Below are 19724 nucleotides of genomic sequence, written 5' to 3' on the forward strand. Positions count from 1 at the left end.
AAAAAAAAAAAAAAAAAAAAAAGATGTACAGGAAGCATAAGCATAAGGAGATAATTGGAAGATACATAAAGGACCTAAATAGAACTTCTAGAGATCAAAAATACAATGACAAAATTGTATGAAAAATCAAATTAGATGCACAATACCATTACAATTTTTGAAGGGATGTACCATCAAGTAGTTGAAAGGTGCCAGTTCTGAAAAGGTCTACTGTGAGTCTTTGTTCAAGGTAGTTAACCATGCTGTGCCTCAGTTTCCTTCTCTATAAAATGAGTATAGTAATAACACCTTCCATCAAGTTTGCTATGAGGGCTAAATGAGTTAATATCTGTGAAGAACAGAGAAGCATGAAGGGCACACTTTTTTGTTTGTTTGTATAAAACAGTGATTTTTTATATCCTGTGATTCTGTGGGTTGGCTTCGCAGTTACTGTGTTGGTTACAGGTTCACCCAAGTTGGTGTGTTCAGCTGGAGGGTCAGCTGGGCCGGAAGGTCCAAATGGCTTGCCACATGGTCGGTAGTTGGCATTGAGTGTTGGCTGTCAGTCAGCTGGGCAGCTTCAGTTTTCTCCTTGTGGCCTTTCATATTCCTGTAGACTAGACAGATTTCTTCTTCACATGATGGTCTCAGAGCAATGTTCCAAGAGAGCGAAAGGCAGATGCTGCAAGGTCTTCAGCCCTACCTGGGCTCCAGAACACTCACAGCCTTCCTTCGCAGTGTAGTCTATTTGTTAGCAGGTGGCAAGGCCAGCCCAGATTCACAGGGGCAGAGACATAGCCTCCACCTCTGGATTGGAGTGGCAGTGTCACATTGCAAAGTAATTTATGACCATTAAATGATTCACCATAAGTGGCTACATGTGTCAAGTATTGTGTTAAGTGCATTTAACACGTTATCTCACTTAAGCCACATAACCATCTTGCAATGTAGGCATTTTTTTTTTTTTTTTTTTTGCTGTTACATGTATGTATTATATAGTGGTGAAGTCTGGGCTTTTAGTGTACCCATCACACAAAAAATGTACATTGTACCCTGTAGGTAAGTTTCCATCCCTCACACCCTCCTGCCCTCCCCCTTTGCTCCTCTCTGCTTCTGCAGTTTCTGAAACCCATGGAAAGTCCAGCCACTTTTAAAGGCTTTGGATGTGATTGAGTCAGATCCACCCCACATTGTGTCCTTGTGATTAACTCAAGATAAACCAATTTACTGCTTTCATTACATCTGTGAAATCTCTTCACTACTATACCTAAGCCAGCAATTGATTAAATAACTGGGACAGGGTATGTTAAAGATCGAATCAGGCAGTGGTTCCAATGATCTCTGGGCCTTATATTCCCAGATGCAAGATTAGACATTTTTACATTTCTACAAGGGAATCCCTACCTACTCCCACCACTCCCAGATTCATTGTCACGAATTCAAGTTAATGAATCCAGTGATGTCCTTTGGGTTTGGCACCTGAGGATTGGCTGTGCATTGTGGAGGGTGGTTTAAGTGGGGGCTTAGAGGAAGAGACCACGCTTCAGCTGGTCCAGGGTGAACAGGTGGTCATGGATGGCAGTGGTGGGTGTGGGACCCTCTAGGAAAGGCTTAATTTGAAAGAGGAGTTTAGGGAGGGGAGGAAAGAGGGAGAACAGCTTATCTCTTTACAAGAGAACAGACTTGAGACTTGCGTATGCCAAGGAGGGAGGATGAGGAGACTGTGCAGAGGGATAATGGGTAGAACTGATCATGGGGAAAGAGAAGGATGGTGCTGACTGTGCAATTGGGGTGAAGGGAGCAAGTACTAAGCTTAGATTATACTGTTGGCTTCAGAATCTCAGATATAGTCCGGGGGGTTATTACGGATCTCATTCAGAATAAAGCAAATCTCGTAAGTACAATGGACTAAATGTGCTGCCCCAGGGTGGTGGTATTAGGAGGTGGGGCATTTGGGAGATGATTGGGTCATGGGGGGGATTATAGGCCCAAGAGAGCTCCCTCACCCCTTCTACCACGTGAGGACACACACAGGAAAAAGAGTAAGAACCAGGAAGTGGGCCATCACCAGAATCAGACCTGCTAGGGCCATGATCTTGGACTTCCCAGCCTCTGGAACTGTGATAAAGTGCCTGTCGTTTGTAAGCCACCCAGTTTGTGGTATTTTTGCTATAGCAGGCCGAGGGGACCGAGACAGAAGTGTTCATCCCACTCTACCCAATCCTTCACATTTCTGGCCTTCTCCTCATGGCTGAGCCTGAGAAGGTAGAGACGAATGAGGTCGGGAAAAGGGCTTTGCAGTAGGACCTTCTTAAGGCACCTCAGATTCACTGGAGTAATCCTTGGTTCTTTCCGTCATCTAATTGGGTCACATTCTCTTCGTTTCCACAGACAGACACCAAGCCTCCCTCTCCTCTTTCCCGATGTCTCTATGGCCAGAAAACCCCTCACTATACTTTATGCCTCACACTCCACACTGTCCAGTATCCCCACACTAATCCACTAAAAGATCGTGTTAAAAAAAAAAATCTGACAAAATTGTTCCTCCCTCCGCCTCATGCCTAATAAACTTGAAAACTTATTCTCTAGGCTAGGGCCCTTTGTCTTGTTGCAGGCAAATTGAAGCCCCAGGTGCTTTAGCTCCACCAGCAGGGGACCCCACTGCTAGAGGATCCGCACCCAGCACCACTCCCAACTCAGCCCCTTTTTAGGCTCCTTTTGTATGAATAGCAGCTTTATCCAGGCTGTTTCTAAAACAGAAATGCAAAAAAGCTATTCCTGAATTCTTACTCTTCCTCATCACAGCTTCCACTTAAGCAGAAAGTCCTAGTTTCTAAATATATGTGGAATTATCTGGCTTTTTTTCATGCTGTAATTAAAATAGTTGAGGCATTAAAGATCACACATTGCATTCTAATGGAAGATATAGCTTCTATCATCCTTGGTTTATAGACCAAAATTGTTTATAGGATTTTATTGAAAAGAGCAGCATCACATTTAGCTCTGACTCCTTAGGTACTCCATGAAATTTGTCAGTGGGACATTGTTGCTGGAGTCCTGGGGGTGGAGAGGCAATGTCTGTCCCACAGCTACAACCCAAGATTGCCCCCAGCAGTCAAGAGCGGGAGCTGGGCTGGGCAGGGCAGCAGTGCAGTACCTGTCACACCTGGTACTGCTGCGTCCTTTCTGGGCCCAGAGAAGGGCATCACCTTTAGTGAGTAACCACCTCCGACAGCACAAGAGTGGCCCCCGTTTTCTCCCCAGGGGGAGGATCTGAGCCCGGGGTGGCTCCCTCAAATCCTGGCTTGCTCAATGTCTGGTGACACCGTTGCCAGCTCTTCTTTATGTCCCTGTGTGTGAGCTCCTGGACAATTGCCTTTGACAGTATGTGATTCCCCTTCTCTGCCTCAAGATGAAACTACCTTCCAAGGAATCTCCGTTCTTCTAGAAAACTCTGGATTTCCTGGTCTCTCCAAGGACTGGCCTGGAAGGGACAGAGAAATGTGTACACACCTGGGCATAACTCACGCTGCATGTGTGCGTGTTTTCCAGAGACCCTCCCTCCACACTGACAAGGCCTGAGCATGACCTCATGTCTGTTGGTGGGAGGTGATAAAACCTTCAATGGGAAGGTCAGGGACCCGCACCACTGGGAGAAGTGCTGTCTAGTCCCTAAACTCACAGGCACGTCAGCAAACATCTTTGTGTCTGGGTGTTATTCAAGTTCAATAATGGATAAAGAAACCTGGAAACTGACAGAACAAAAGATTTGGGCTATGTCCTTCCTGGCCTGATAGGGCTCTTCCTTTGTTCCAGGGCCAGGTGGTGTGTCCTCAGCAGGCACCTTTGGCCACCGTCCAGTCGCAAGGACTCTGTGGGCAATGACAGAACTCCAGACCTATGGATCCACAGACCCATCCATGGAGCTGCGTTGTGGGCAGGTATGGGAACTTAGGGCTGGCCAAGGTGACTAAGGCTGGGGCAGAAAGTTTAGGAAAAAAAGAAAAGTGATTGTTAGAACATGGCTACCTGAAGGCTTCTCTTGTCCCAGAGTTTCTTTTTCTTCCTTATTGTCTTAGGATTTCTAATAATTTCAATAGAGTCACTTCATCCAAAAAATAGATATTTTAACATGATATAATCTCTTTATTCATGACTTGCCTATGAATCTGTTAAATATAGGAAATCAGAATATTGAAAACAAAAATCTAGCCAGGCACAGTGGCTCATGCCTATAATCCCAGTACTTTGGGAGATTGAGGTGGGAGGATTACTTGACACCAGGAGTTTGAGACCAGCCTGGGCAACACAGAGAGACTTTGTCTGTATAAAAATTATTTTTAAAAATTAGCTGGACATGGTGGCACATGCCTATCGTTCCAGCTACTCAGGAGGCTGAGGCTGGAGAATCACTTGAGCCCAGGGGTTCAAGGTTACAGCCTGGGCAACAGAATGAGACCCGAGAGTCCATCTCTAAAAACAAAACAAAACAAAAAAAACAGAAAGAAAGAAAGAAAAGAAAAGAAAATTCTAACATTCTTAACACTAAGAACTAAGCTAGAAAGATATGTCATTTTAAAGTAATAGAGAAGCCAGGCACAGTGGCTCACTCCTGTAATCCTAGCACTCTGGAAGGCTAAGGCAGGAGGATCACTTGAGGTTGGGAGTTCAAGACTAGACTGAGCAAGAGTGAGACCCCGTCTCTACAAAAAATAGAAAAATTAGCCGGACATGGTGGTGCATGCCTGTAGTCCCAGCTACTTGGGAGGCTGAGGCTGAGTAGGATCCCTTGAGCCCAGGAGTTTGAGGTTGCTGTGAGCTATGATGACATCACGGCATTCTAGCCAGGGCGACACAGTGAGACTCTGTCTTAAAAAAAAAAAAAAAAATGCCTGTAATCCTAGCACTCTGGGAGGCCGAGGCGGGCGGATCATTTGAGTTTAGGAGTTCGAGACCAGCCTGAGCAAGACTGAGACCCTATCTCTACTAAAAAAATAGAAAGAAATTATCTGGACAATTAAAAATATACAGAAAAAATTAGCCAGGCATGGTGGCACGTGCCTGTAGTCCCAGCTACTCGGGAGGCTGAGACAGGAGGATCGCTTGAGCCCAGGAGTTGGAGGTTGCTGTGAGCTAGGCTGATGCCACGGCACTCTAGCCCAGGCAACAGAGTGAGACTCGGTCTCAAAAAAAAAAAAAAAAGATAAAAATAAAAATAAGATGCCTTAAAGTAATAGAGAATCTCAGTCTAAAGTTAATAACCAAGAATTTATTTCAAAATCAATTTAGAATGCCCCCTTCTGCCCAAGATGGAATAACAAGAACCAGACTTCCCTCCACTATCAAACAGGTAAAAAGTCAGAATAACAAGAATCAAACTTCTTCAGACACTGGAAACAGGAGCATGAGACAGTGGTCTGCAGGCAGTTAACAAATGAGGGGAGCATTAGGGCTGCCCCAGCTGAGAGTCTGCAGAATTTCCAGGACACAGTGCAGCAAGGGGGGAGTCCGACCAGGGTGAGAAGGTCCCCCGAATAAAGAAACAGGGTTGGGCGTGTGAGGAGGAACAGGCAGCTGCATATCGCAGGGCTGAGCACCAGAGAGGAGGCATTTGCACAGAGAGAAAGCTCTGGATGTTGGCGTGGGTATGTGCTCAAATTTGTGTCCGGGCACTGATCAGCATCTGCATGTGAGGAAATTGCCCAGGCTAGGAAAGAATCACCAGAAAGGAGCAGGCTGAACAATATCTGGGGCTCACTCAGGGCTGTTCCCAACAGCCAGTGTGCAAAGACCTCCTGTCTGATGGATCATGGTGTAGAAGCTTCCGAAAGGCATTGCCTCAGAAGTGAAGCCAAATTTGCCACTACTGGTCTGGCGTAGCAAAGCGTTAAAAGTATCCTCAGAAAGCTCAAACCATTTCTAAGTAACTGCATTTCTAGATAACTTTGTCATGAAACAAAGTCCAAAAATATTTAAAGAAACATGCACACAAAAAAATCTACCAGCCAACAAATGTAAAATTAACAATATCTACCTTCCTGCCCCAAATTACAGGGCATGCAACAAAACTGAGAAGTACAATTAATAAGGAGAGAAATCAATCAACAGAAACATATCCAAAGGCAACACATATGAGAGAATTAGTAGATAAGGACTTGAAAATAACTATTATAGTCAGACTCCAAATAGTTAAGAAAGTAGAAGAAAGCATGATCCTAACGAGATAAATGGAGAAAATAAAAATGACTCAGATGAAAAGACAATGACTGAGAGGAAAAATCAAAGCACCTTCATATTCCCATTAAAATCAAGATGAAGTGGCATAGCACAGAGGTTAAAGGTCATGAACTGTAGAGCCCAAGTACCAAGTTTTATTCCTAACTCTGAAAATTACAACTGGGGGATCCTGTTTCATTGGGGAAAGAAGTTATGCCTCAGTTTCCTATTTTGGAAAATGGAGATAGTGTAACTTCCCTCAAGGTCACTATGAAGAATAAATGAGTTGCTATTTGTAAAGAATATAGAAGATGTTCTATAGGCTGTATAAACGCTTGTCAAATTAACTGACACATCACTAGCCAGGTTCCCATAAACACAGTAAACATATAGCTCCATCTTATCTTTTTTTTATTGCTGAGATTTCAACTGCACTCAACACTGAAATCCTTGGAAGACAAGATGTATCTTTTTTTTTTACCCCGCCAGCCTAATTCTCCAAGATATGTCTCTTGTCTCTGTATCTTCAGGACGTATTCTAGAACCCAGCAAAAAGGAAATGCTCTCTTAATGGAATTTTGTTGCTATTGCTGTTGTTTAAAGGTTTTATTTTTATAATCACAAATAATTGCAGCTGATGAACACAAGAGCCATAATCAATAGAGACTGTGCTCCAACTCAGGCATGGGTTCCCACCGTGTAGAGAAGAGCTGCTACTAGGAAAGGTAGTGGCAAATGCAAGAGCATATGGCAGTAATCTTCAAAGTTCAAAGTCCAAGGTGGAATCATAAGGTCAGAACAGTGGCTCAGATTGATCAAAGGATGAGGTCCCATGACTGCTTCTCTTTGGTTATGTGAACTAAAATAAAATTCTAAATTCCTACTTACTGAATGGACCCCCTCTTAGCCAAGGAGGCCCAAGAAAAATCTTAAAACTGAGTTCCTGGCCACAAAGGGGGGTTGGACACGCCTCAGACAATAAAATGCTAAGTTATGAACAAGAGCTACGGCCATGCAGGGCAAAGTTTAAATCACCTGCAGGCCATCAACTTCCTCGAGGGATCACTTGAGCTGGTACATGTCTGGTGGCTTATCTCCGATTAACAGACTTCCTTAACTTGAAACATTCCAAGCCTTTGGACAAAGCTTCATTTCTTTAACGAATTATAACTCAAAGAATATTTGAACCCACCTGTAACCTATAAGCTCCCCCACTTCAAGATGTTCTGCCTTTTCAGGCCAAACCAACGTACACCTTCCATGTATTGATTTATGAGTTTATGTATGATTCTTGTCCCCATGAATGTATAAAACCAAACTGTAACTTGGCCACTTGAGCATATTTTCTCAAAACCTCTTGAGGCCAGGTGCTTCAGGCTGGTGACCACACACTTTCAGCACAGAATAAATCTCTTTCTTTTACAGTTTGGGTTTTTCTCTGTTAACAGTCACTCCTTTACCCAACTAGTCCCAAAGGCACCTCTGTAGAACCACAGGGTTCTAGAAACCAAGTTTGAAGACCAGTGCTCTAGACAGTAAGTGAGAAGAGAGATGTCAACCTCCTAGATCATGATGGTGCACAGGGTCTCCATGTGTCATTGCCGTGGTACCTCCCTTCCTTCTCTACAGTGAAAAGAGTTATCTCTCTTGTTCATGGTCCCTAAATTTGTCTGGGGAAAGAACGTGACCGTATCAGTGAAGCAATGCCAACTCACCATCAACTCATTCAATAAGCCCTCTGAGGGTCCACTGGACACTGCGTTGTGTATGGGTGGTGATCTGCAGCAAAAATGCCAGGGCTGAGCTTTAACTGAGTGTTTGTGGGTCTCCCTGAGCAAATACCAACCCAACAGTGGCAGACAGGCTGTGTTCACAGGGAACCCAGGTCTACCACCAGGTCCGAATCACCACCTTTCCCCTCCTGCCTCTCCCAGAAGAACAAATTCGCCTGGATTCCTTTGGTCTTCCACGTAAACTTAAACTTCCCCTGCTCACCTTCCTGTCCTCCTGGCTCTGCCCTCAAATCCAGTCCCTCTCTCCTCCCCCTACCCCCATTACCTGGAGACAGTGGCCTGTCCTCATGCTTTGGAAGCACCCCATGGAGCTCTGTGTGATCACGTATGGGAACAAGGCCTCATGTCTGGTGTCCAGTGCTTTCAATGGCATTAGTAGTTTTCAGCCCTGGCTGCACATCCCAGCACCTAGGGGACTTTTCAAAAAGCAGATGCCCTGGCCTCACTCAGATTTTTATAATAATTGGCCTAAAGGGGGCCTGTACGCCAGTATTTTTTAAAAGCTTCTCGGATGAGCCTGATGCAAAGTCAGGGTTGAGAATGACTGACTGAGAAGGCCTCATTCAGTCCCCTTAAAGATACCCGAGCTCAGTACTGTGGGAAAGGTAGGTGCCTGACCTCCCCACTGAGACCATAAATTCCCTAAGGACAGGGGCAGGGACAGGCTCACCACTAGGTGCCTTTGAGTCTGTGGAACTCCGCTTTCCCAAGTGCCTCCAATTGTACTTTTTGGAGCCCGAACAGGGTCTTCCAGAAGTCAGATGGTTCCTGCATTTTCCAGGCAGGGCATGTGTCCTATGACAACAGGGGCCTGGAAAGTGAAGACGAGAGCAGTGACCATGAGTTCTGCCAGCCCCAGGTGCGGCCCTGCAGGCGGAGACAGGCAGGCAGTGGGGAGAGGAATGAGGGGTGACGCCGGGGGAGGCTGCTGTGCTCAGGCACTTTTCCTCAGGCCTGTGGCTCCTGTTTGGTCCTTTGAGCCCTGGGCATTGTCTCCTTCACAAGTGAGAAGGCCTTCCTTAACACGTAACCACAGCACTAGCATCATAAAGGATCTTAAAGAGCAACTCAGAGCTTACTTTGTGTGTGTTCATGCCATTTGACCTCAAGCATAGAATGGTGTAACAGCAGTACCACCAGCGTTGATGTAGGGCTGTTTCATCACCAAGCAGAACTCACTTGTGTTACCCCTTCTTAGTCACATCCCCCACCTTGTTCCTGTCCCCCGGCAGCAGCCACTGATCTGTTCTCCAGCTCTACAGTTTTGCCATTTTGAGGATGTTATGTACGTGGAATCACACAGTGGGTAACCTTTCATGAGATTGGCTTTTTTTCATGGCTTCATGCTCTTAAGAGCCTCCAAGTAGTCACGTGTATCAAGTTTATTTCTTTTATCTATGGGTGGTGTTGCATTGCATGGGGTGCTAGAGTTGGTTTCATCATTCACCCATTGAAAGACATTTGGGTGGTTCCCAATTTGGGGCCATTATGAAAAAAGCTCTAGTGAACCTTCATGTACATGTTTTTTGTGAAGATAAGTTTCCATTTTCTGGGATAAATGCTGAAGAGTGCAATTGCTGAGTCATGTGGTAAGTGCATGTTTAGTTTTATAAGAAACTGCCAAACTATTTTTCAGAGTGGGTGCACCATTGTATAATCACACCAGCAATGTATGAGGGATCCAGTTTCTTTGCATTCTTGCTAGCATTTGGTGTCATTTTTTACTTTATCCATTCTAACAGGTATAGTGATATTGCATTGTGGCTTTTATAATTGCATTTCTCTAATGGCTAATGATGTTGATTATATTTACACGTGCATGGTTGCTGTCCATATCCTTCCCTTTGCATGATTTTAATTCTTTTAGCTTTGTTAAGGTTTTATTTTATTTTATTTTTTTGAGATAGAGTCTTGCTCTGTCACCTGGGCTAGAGTGCCATGGCATTAGCCCAGCTCACAGCAATCTCAAACTCCTGGGCTCAAGTGATCCTCTTGCCTCAGCCTCCCGAGTAGCTGGAATTACAGGGCATGGCAGTATGCCCAGCTAAATTTTGTGTTTTTAGTAGAGATGGGGTCTCATTCTTGCTTAGGCTGGTCTTGAACTCCTGAGCTCAAGGGATCCTCCCGCCTTGGCCTCCCAGAGTGCTAGGATTACAGGCGTGAGCCACCATGCCTGACCTGTTAAGGTTTTATTTTCTGAAGCAAGATGTGGCTTATCTTGGTGAATGTTCCATGTGCACTTGCAAAGAATGTATATTTTGTATTTGTTGGATGGAGTATTCTAAAATGCCAGTTGATGGTGTTGTTCAGTTCTACTATATCCTTGCTGCTTTTCTGTTTACTAGTTCTATAGCTTATTGAGAGAGGAGTGTTGAAGTCTCCAACTGTAACTGTGGATTCAGTTTTTCTTTTGGTTCTGTGCGTTTTTGCCTCATGTATTCCAAAGCTCTGTTGTTAAGTGCATACACATTTAGGATTGTTATATTTTCTTAATAAACTGACCTTTTATTATCATGGAATATCCCCTTTATCTCTGGTAATTGTCTTTGTTAGGAAGTCTTATTTTTCTGTTGTTATTATAGCTACCCTCTCTTTTTATTAGTGTGTGCATGGTTGTATCTTTATCCATCCTTTTCCTTTTAACATATAGTTGATCATTTTTTAAATCCGTTTAGTAGGCGCATTTCAAAAAATCCATTCTGACAGTCAGGCTCTTTTAATCGGTGTGTTAAATCCTTTATGTTTAAAGAAATTATTGATAAGCTTTTAGGTCTACCACTTTATTACTTGTGTTCTGTTTATCTTCTCTGATTTTTCTTCCTCTGTTTCCTCTTTCTTGCCCTCTGTGGGTTATTTTCCCATTTTAATGTTACAGTTTATTTTATCTATTGTGTTTTTGACTATGTCTCTTTATATGGCTTACAGTGGTCACTCTAGGGACTACAATACACACACGTAGCTTTTCACAGCCCGCCTAGAATCACTATTTTACCCTTTTGAGTAGAATGTGGAAGCTCGATCAGCAAATAGACCCCTGGATTCTTACTCCCCTCTACATTGGTGTTGTCTCTTACGTTAGTTACATTTACATACATTAAAAACCCATCCAACAACTTTATAATATTTTCTTTGAGCCAGACAACATATTCCACACAACTCAATACAAAAGGATTCTATTATATGTACCATTTTTGTTGCTTTTCATTCTTGATGTTCCAAATTTCCTTCTCGTATCGTATCTCTTCCTTTAACAGTTCTTTTAGAGTCCCTGTGTTTATTGTTCCCTATTTTCCATCCTTATTTTTAAGATTTTTTAGTCTGGCAAATCTCAAGCATCTACCAAAATAGAGAGAATAGAGTGACGAGCCCCGTGTACCACCATCCAGCTTCAGTGGTCACCATGGCCCATGTCATCTTACTTATACACCTCACACTCTCAACTTCGTTACTCCTGAATTATGTTGAAGCAAATTCCACACCATTTGATCCGTAATATTCTAGTATGTTTATCAAAGATAAGGATTATACTAAAATATATAACTGTGCTATCATTATTATATTTAAAATGTAACATTTTAATTTCTTAATGTCATATATATTTAGACAATGTTTAATTTGGCCTGATAGACTCACAAATATAATTTTTTAAAAATCTGTTCACTTGAATCAGGTCCTAAATAAGGTTCAGACATTCCCATTGGTTGGTCACTTAAGTCTCTTCATCTAGAGATTCCCCTTCTGTCACTTTCTCCTTGAAATATATTTGTCGAAGAAATCAAGTCATTTCTTCTGTAAATTTTCCACACTGTGGATTACACTGGTTACATCCTTTTAGGCTCATTTAACAAATTCCTCTGTCCTAGTATTTCCTATAGATTATTAAAGCTAGAGGCTTGATCAGATTCAGAATTAATTTTTAGCAAGATTACTTCGCAGGTAGTCTTATAGTATCATTTGAATTTAAAGTGAATTTTAAAATATTTGATATGTCTGATTCAATGAGAACTGTATTTCTTATTAATGCTTCAGTTGTCTCATTTTGTTGTCCCGTTTTGTCAATGGGAGCCTCTTCAAGTTGGCTCTTGAGTCCTTTTAACGTGACTCTAGGAATCTCCAAGAGCTTCCTTGTTCTCCAGTATAACATTTTGTGTACTTTCCTTCCCTGGCCAGGAATCAACTGTTTTTTCAAGGAGCTACGGTTCCTGTTTGTGGAAACTGGTATGTAGAATCACAGTCTTGGCTTGGGGATTCCATGAGAGTCAGCCATGGGAATGTATTACAGAGCTCCCACGGGAGCTCCCCCTGTCTTCAGGAAGGGTGTGCTTTGTGTGTCTGTAAACAGCATAGCATCAGCATTCTCTGGAGTTGGTGGTGGTGCCATTCTTGCTTTTCAATTATAAGGTGCCTTTTGTTTCCCTGCACCACTGTCAGGTTAGTGGCTACAGGTTGAATGGAGTGATGTGTGTTTGGATCAGTGATATTTGGGGCCTGTCATTTACCAGTGGTGAGACACTTACGCCTTGTGTTTCAAATAGGAATCATCATAACTATATTCTCCAACAAACTTGCACATCATGACTGACCACTGAATTTGTGAATACAGTTGAGACTTCTTTTTTATTACCAAGTTCTTTTTCTACTGAAGAATAGGAAGAGGTGGGTGGGGGAACTGTGGGGTTTGTCGACCCACTGAAGTGAGCCCTGGTCACTATCATTTGAGTCACTGCTTTCACCTGAAAGAAAGAGGCAGTAGCACCTAGAGAAGGGAAAATTGCGGGCTGGGAAAATGAAGGCTTCTGGTTTCACACCCACATACAATGTGCCTCCAGGCCAGAGAAATCCTGCTCTCAGAAGCACGGCCCCGATCCTTTGCAGAAGCCAGGATCAAGGTTCCCTTTCTTCCCTCTGGGACGCAGCTGATCGGGCCTCTGCTTTCATCTTCTTCTCCCGCCAGCTTCTAGAGACGTGGCTGAATTCCCCGAACAACTATGCGCGGAACAGCCCATGTCGTGGGCTCCCTGTGTTCTTGGCTTTACTGTAAAAATGAATAACTTCCAAGTCAGTGGCCACCTGCCCCAGAGCCTGGGCCCTGGTGCCCCCTTCTTGTCACTCGGACCCCTACCCTTGTCCCCAACTTGATCACATCTATCACCTGGCCTCAGTCACTCAGCTTCACCCTCTGCCCCCACCCCCCAGTTTCCCACATCTTCCGTATGGTCTTCCTGTCCATCTGCCAATTCAATTTTATTCTACATGCTTCGGCCTCCATTCACCTCAACGAGTAGTTACTGGACACTCACCGTGGCCAGGCTATGTGGCTACGGAGATGACCAGGACAGTTCCCTCAATGCCATGATGAACACACAAACCAAGTGAGGTGGGAGAATATATGGAAACACAAATGATGCAAGAGAGGGAATCCAGGAGAACTTCACAGAGGACGCACTCGAGCTGGTCTTGAAGGATGAGTAGGGCGTCAAGAGGCAGAGAAGAGGAAATAGTGTCAAGTCCTGCCCCAGCTACGCTGATGGATATTCTTTCCAGCCGCACCTCATCTGATTCCCTTGCTGTTCCCTGCACCTAGGACTGCACTGCTCAGGCCTCTGGCACATATGTCCCCTCCTAGTTTTTCCCCTGTGACAGCTCAGCCTGAAGGAGTAGCTGGGATAACTTGTGCCTTCTGGCTCTCCCCACCAGGAGGAAACTCAGTTCACCCGGCTGGGGCACCTGGTGAGGATGCTGGCCGTGCGCTGCCAGGACCCAGTGGACAGCGTCCGCTCCTTGTCTGCCGAGCCCGTCTACAGCCTCTCCTGTATCCTCCTGCTGCAAAAGCGTATACACGGCCTCTCTCGTCCCCCTCCAGCCTCCCCGCATGCTCCGTTCCAGAAGAGTGAGGGCCTAGAAGTTACCTGATCATGTCATTTCCCTGGAGAGACCTGCCCCCAAACACCTGCAGTGACCCTTTGGGACAAAATACCTGCTCAGGGAAGAGTTCTTTTGACTTAGTTCCTCCCCACCAGCCGAGCTTCACAGTCGTACCCAATTCTACCTCTGCTCTGAGGCAGCAAAGTGGGGGCTCCTTAGACAGGAGCCATCAGCATCCCATATGGTGATGTCCACTCTTTCCCTGCCCACCCCCACCTCTCTCCAAGCTGGCTTGGCTCAATAGGTACCTTGGGCTAGGCCGAGGTCCCTAAAAGGCGGGAAAGGGGGCCTAAGAAGCCTTCTGAGTGTCTGAGGGGTGGGTTGGGGTCTTTGTTTCAGACATGAGGAGGAAAACATAAGGGCTGTTGGAGGAAGAGAGAAAGAGTGAAGCTTGCAGTGCCAGCACCTTCTATGACAACACCTTTCAGATTGGCAAGGTGAGGGGGTGGGGCCAGGACAACATGGGGAGAGCTGGGGCCTCTCATTTATGTAATGTTCCAGCCCCCTCGGGTGAGACTCTTATATCCCACCTGCCTTCCCTCTCTGACAGGCTGTGAAGGTTTTTGGGGGTTACTGTCCCTGTGTGATATAAGGCCCACTGTGAGACTCCCATACGTGCTCCCTTGAGCATCGTGGGTCCTGACCCTTTGTCCTGACCTGTCCCCCAGAAGCATTTGTTTCATGCTCCTGATGCTTCCTGAGCATTGTATATCCCAGCTCCTGCCTCAGAGAGGTGGCACTAAGGACCCCAGCCCCAGCCCCTCCCTCTCACTCCTCTGCTTCTGCTCCCACTCTTCTGCTTCCAGGGCCCCTGTGCTGCGGCCTGTTTCCTCACTCAGCACCACCATGTGCAGGGCTGCAGGTGGCTGGAGTGGCTAATGGCCAGAGCATGGGGAAGCATTGTTGGGGGCACTCACCTGGTCCCCTGGAGTGTCAGGGGCTTAGACTGTAGATTACAGATCAACAAGCTCATGGAGTGACTCTCACCTTCGAATGTGTTGTCTTTTTGTTTGTTTGTTTGTTTAGTTTAACAGGGAAGATTTGGAATAACAATCTACATCTCCCACTTCACTGAAAAAAACTTTCAAATGGAGTCACCTAGCACACCTGTCTGAGTGGCCACTGTCCCTTTTATAGATGGGCGTGGGCTCTCTCAAACCCTCCTACTCTCTGAGTCCCCTGACACCCGTTGCCCTCACTCACTTGTGTGACCTGCCTGGCCAGGGCACCGGAACTGGAAGGACGCGCTGAGGGTGGCTGGGAGCACCACACTGGAAGGGGCTTTCCAGGGCTCTGTTCTAGGGACTTGAGGGCCAGGACCGAGCCTGGGCCCCCACTTCCAATACCTAATTGACCCTGCAGTTTTGAGGGTTGAAAGTTGATTGAAAGTTGATCCCAGCTGTCAGGGGAACCCCTGAAATGTCTGCAGGGCTTTTGCCTTCCCTTCTGGTGGACTTGCACCTCCTGAGTAACCTGGAAACTCATCTACAGACTCTGGGGCTGTGGGCAGGCATTTGCTGCAGCGGCCTTGGCACCAGCTTCTGCGATGTATTCTGTGGCCCCTGCTGATCTGGCCTCTGGAGCCCCAGAACTGTGCCTTGGTAAGGGAGCCACTGGCAGGATTGCAACTAGGCCCATTGAGTTTGGAAGTTGATGGAGAAGGAAGGCAGGAAGGAAGCATGGAAGGAGATATGGGGACTTCTGGCTCTGCCCTGTAGGTTGAGGAAATTGTGGAGGGCGTCCTTGAACAGCTCAACTCGAATCTGGAGCCCAGCACAGAGGAGGAGGCCCTGCAGGCCATGTGCTCTCTGGCTGGCAGCAATACCTGCACTGTGGTCCCCGTGCTGCCCAGCAAGCCCCCGGCCTGGGACAGGTACCTCTGCCCTGGCCCAAGGGCACATTCCGCAGCGCAGGAAGCCCCCAGTACCTGGCCCCAAGCGCAGACTAAAAGTCACTCTGCAAGGATGCTGTCTGTTTCCCCTCCCTTTTCTTTGATCCCAAGTGAGCCTCCTCTCCATGTCCTCCGGCCAATTCCGCTTTGGTCTCACTCCCTCTAGTCCCTGAGAACTGGCTCTTCATGGGCCTGAGACCAGACTAGTCCTAGGAGTGTGATCACCAGAGCTCATGACATTGCTGTCCCTGGGTCTTGCAGCTCCACTATGGCCTGATGGAAGGCATTTGGCACCCAGTGAGACACCACACTCAATGCCCTGCAGCTGCTCACTGACGCACTGCAAAGGACCCACTCCAGAGAGGACACAGTGGAGAGGACACAAGAGAGGACGTGCAGCCTGTGGTGGTCCATAAAGGGAGGAGGGGACCTAGGACGTCCTGTTCTGGGAGCTTGGGGGCAGAGTTGTGGGTCACAGGGCTTGACCTCAGGGGGCAAGCAGGTACTGGGGAGGGGCAAAAGGAGAGGGTCCACACTGGCTCCTCACAGGAGCACTTTAACCTCCTTCTGGTGCTTTGGGATCTAAGAACGCATGGTAGAGAAAGGGTGGGGACCAGTCCCACTGTATGAGCAAGGAAACTGCCAGGCAGGGCCACCGGCTTGTGCTCTCTCTGATTCTGGGGCTGGCATCATTTTACGGGAAGCCTGGGGGTGTGGCAAGGGGCATAGGAGAGGAGGAGGTTTGGTTGCCTGGAGTTAGTGTGGACAAATATGCCAGAAATCATCTTCTTCTGAGCATTTAGAGCCAGTTTCCTTTCCATTTTGAATGTCAAGTGAGCAGAAGAGGAGGCCTATCGCGTGAGGGTGGCCCCCTCCTTTCCCTGGGGGTGAGGTGTGGGGTGTTCAGTCTTTGGATGTTTCTTACAAGCCTGGCTCACAGTGAGCTGTGCCCACTGGCCAGTGACAGGGAGGGACAGGGTGGGCTTCCAGCCCAGACATTCACTGCCCAGGCCTGGTCCATTCTGATTCTCCCCTCCCCAGGTGACATGTGCCTTGTGCGAGATGCTGTCAGAACCCCTGTGCTAGGAGGCTGTCCAGGAACTCTTCCCAGGGCTGTTGCTGGCTGTACTATGTCATCTCTACTGGGTGACTGAGCAAAATGCTCCCCAGAAGATGGTGGTGTTCAGCCAGGAGGGGGCCCCGGGCAGCGAGAGCAAGTCCTTTGACCCCACTAGGTAAGCCTCACCTCCAGGTGGTGGAGAAATGCAACGAGTCGATTCCTGAGAGCCCTGGATGACTATTAATATATGCTGATCTATTAGGGACACAAGGAAGAGAAGAGCAGGACATGGTGTGGGTGCTGCAGCATCATGTACTGGAATATTCTCTCGGATTTTCATATTTCTCATTACTCCTTTCACCATGTGCACCCTTCTACTGACTTACACCAGGGTTTCTACCCACGTTCTTAATGCTACACGTGAAGAGGTTCAGTTAGATGGTAGAGGACAGGGCCAAGACTGTGTCACCCTCTTCACTCAGGTTGGCCATTTGAATCGGCCTGTTGGCCCTAGTTGGCTTCCTCACTAGCTGCCCCATCTTGTGTAAGTCCCTACTGGAATTCAGTTTTCTCACCTGTGACTTGGGGGTTGTAATCCTAAATAAGTGGTTGTCATGCCTTTTTTAACCTCAGAACATTTGATTCCAATGAAATCTGAAATCAAAATGAAAACAAATGAAACCAATAAAAGGAGAGACACTCGGATTAGGTGGGTGAGAAGGTGAAGCGCGAGAGCAGAATTTGAAAACCACGGCACTAGGACATCCCTGTAGTGTCTTTCGTAGGTCTCTGTGGTTGGAAGAGGATTGGGGTGACGGGGTGAGTGGATGGGCAGTTGGAGATGAGGCCATAGATCCATGATGTCTTGTCAGCAGCAGGGCAGCACCCAGCTACCAGGGCTGATTACTGTCTCCAACTAGTCAGCACAGGAAAGCAACCCAGGGCGTAACACCTTGTCCATCTTTCTGTCCTTTTCTTTTCACAAACCATATGGTGCTGGCCTTCAGCTGTACCCTGGAGGTAGTGAAGTTCGTGCTACTGGCAGCTGCCTACAAGGGTGTGGTGTCCTACACAAATGATCACGACTGCTGGGACCTTCTTTTCTAGCTCCTAATCTTTCTACATATGGGTCACAGACCTGACAAGGTGGAACCACTTTCCCAGTGCCCCTGGCACCTCTCTGACCCCTGACCCCAGTCTCCCAGGTCCCAGTACTCAAATATAGTAGCCTTCTACCCTCCCTCCCCCACCTCCCGGCCCTCTGCTCTCCTGATTCCTCAGCCCTCATGTCTTCCCTGTTGTGTGCACACTGGCCCCTGGCCACTGCCCCGCCCCCAGCAACTGCTTACTTCCTGTGTCCCATTCCAGCACAATGGTTAAGATGTGTGACCCCTCCCTCCTTCACTGAATCATGAGCCATGTCCAGAAGTACCTCTACAGTGTGGATAAGGGTAGGAAAATCCTGACCAGGGCCTTCTATGCACAGGTGAGAGCTGGGGAGAGCCCAACAGCTGTAGCCATCCCCTTCCTGTAGCTGAGGGACTTGACTGTTTAACAGGATGTTAACTAACTTGTCCCAGGAAGGAGAAAAAAAGAGAATCAAGCCATCTCAATGGCGTTCCCTTCCCTGGCACGTCAGCGGACCGGTTCAAGCAGGCCAGGATTGCTGGGAAAGGGTTAGCAGTTCTAGTCCTCCCCGAGCAATGCAGGATCCCAGCATTGGGCTCCAAATTCAAGCCCCACCAGCACTACTCCCTAAGCCCTTCCCTGTAGTCTCTACCCCATGTGACCAAATCTGCCACTGCTCTTACCTAGACGCAGTCCTTGCCTGAGCAGGGGCCTGAGGGAGGTCTCGGGGAGCACAGGGTCCCCCTGACCTCTCCTCCATCCGTAACCGTGATGTCCTGCCCCTCAGCTCCTCTAGCACCCAGCAGTGGTGCAGACCATGCACCAGTCTCTGGGCGCTCTAACCCAGTGGATCAAGGATCCCAGCCTCATCGTGGAGGAAATTGGCCTGCGGGGAATCAGTAACCTGACCCCGCACCCAGGATATGTAAGAGTGGGGGAGGGCCCAGTGGGATCACCTGGGAGTCCGTGAAGCATCCGCTTTTCCTCCTGGGTCCCTCAGTTGCCCCAGGTTTAGTACATCCCACCCCTCATCAGAGGACACCACAACATTCAGTGTGTGGGCCTCCCAAGGAGTGCCCTTAAGCTGCCTGAACTCCCTGAGCCTTCATTTCCTTGGCATGTCCAGCCCCTAAGTTCCCCACATCTATTCCTCTTAGGCACCATCTATGTGCTTTAAGTCCCCAGAGTGCTGCAGGATCCCCAGGTGCTGAGTGATCTCTGCCTTCTTCCACATAGTCAAAGGCTCTCAAGAACTGGTTCCATTCTTACAAGGCTTCCTGAATGCTGAGATGCGGGTGGCCGTGCAGGAGAGCCAGCAGAACATCATGCAGCATGGGCGGGACAAGGACACCCAGGGCATGTTCTGCAGCATCTGCCAGCACCTGCGTCCCCTCATCAATGATGTATGTGCCTGCAGCCCTAGGAGCCCTTGGGAACAATATGGGCTGGGGCTGAGCGTGAACCCTGGGGCTTAACTAAGGGCTGGGCTAGGCCAAGGGCCTGTGGCCCAAGGCTGAGATAATGGAGGGACAGACGAAACTCCTGACCACATGGAGCAGTGCACAGGACACGTCGCAAGTGTGTTCCCTACCACATCCAGACGCAGCACATGCCTCCACTCACTCTGCCCCCAGAAGTTCCCTGGAGGAGCCACTGGACCAACAATTGAAAGCTCACACACTGGTGTGAAGTTGGTGCTCACTCTAAGGACCTGGACTCCACTAATGGAGTG

General features: G+C 47.3%; 1 protein-coding gene across 1 annotated transcript in view; it reads left to right on the forward strand.

Moving 5' to 3' along the window:
- Positions 1-17971, forward strand: part of LOC105818584 (zinc finger protein 354B-like) — a 112354-nt gene extending 94383 nt beyond the window's left edge. Inside the window, exons 6-10 of the mRNA XM_012654650.1 lie at positions 12943-13046; positions 13686-13800; positions 15405-15514; positions 15632-15786; positions 17872-17971. Of these exons, the coding sequence (XP_012510104.1) occupies positions 12943-13046; positions 13686-13800; positions 15405-15514; positions 15632-15786; positions 17872-17971 (584 nt within the window). The remainder of the gene's footprint in view (positions 1-12942; positions 13047-13685; positions 13801-15404; positions 15515-15631; positions 15787-17871) is intronic.
- Positions 17972-19724: the final 1753 nt, after the last annotated feature.

The sequence above is a fragment of the Propithecus coquereli genome, unplaced genomic scaffold (assembly GCF_000956105.1).
Source record: "Propithecus coquereli isolate 6110/MARCELLA unplaced genomic scaffold, Pcoq_1.0 Scaffold443, whole genome shotgun sequence".
In the NCBI taxonomy this organism is placed as follows: Eukaryota; Metazoa; Chordata; class Mammalia; order Primates; family Indriidae; genus Propithecus; species Propithecus coquereli.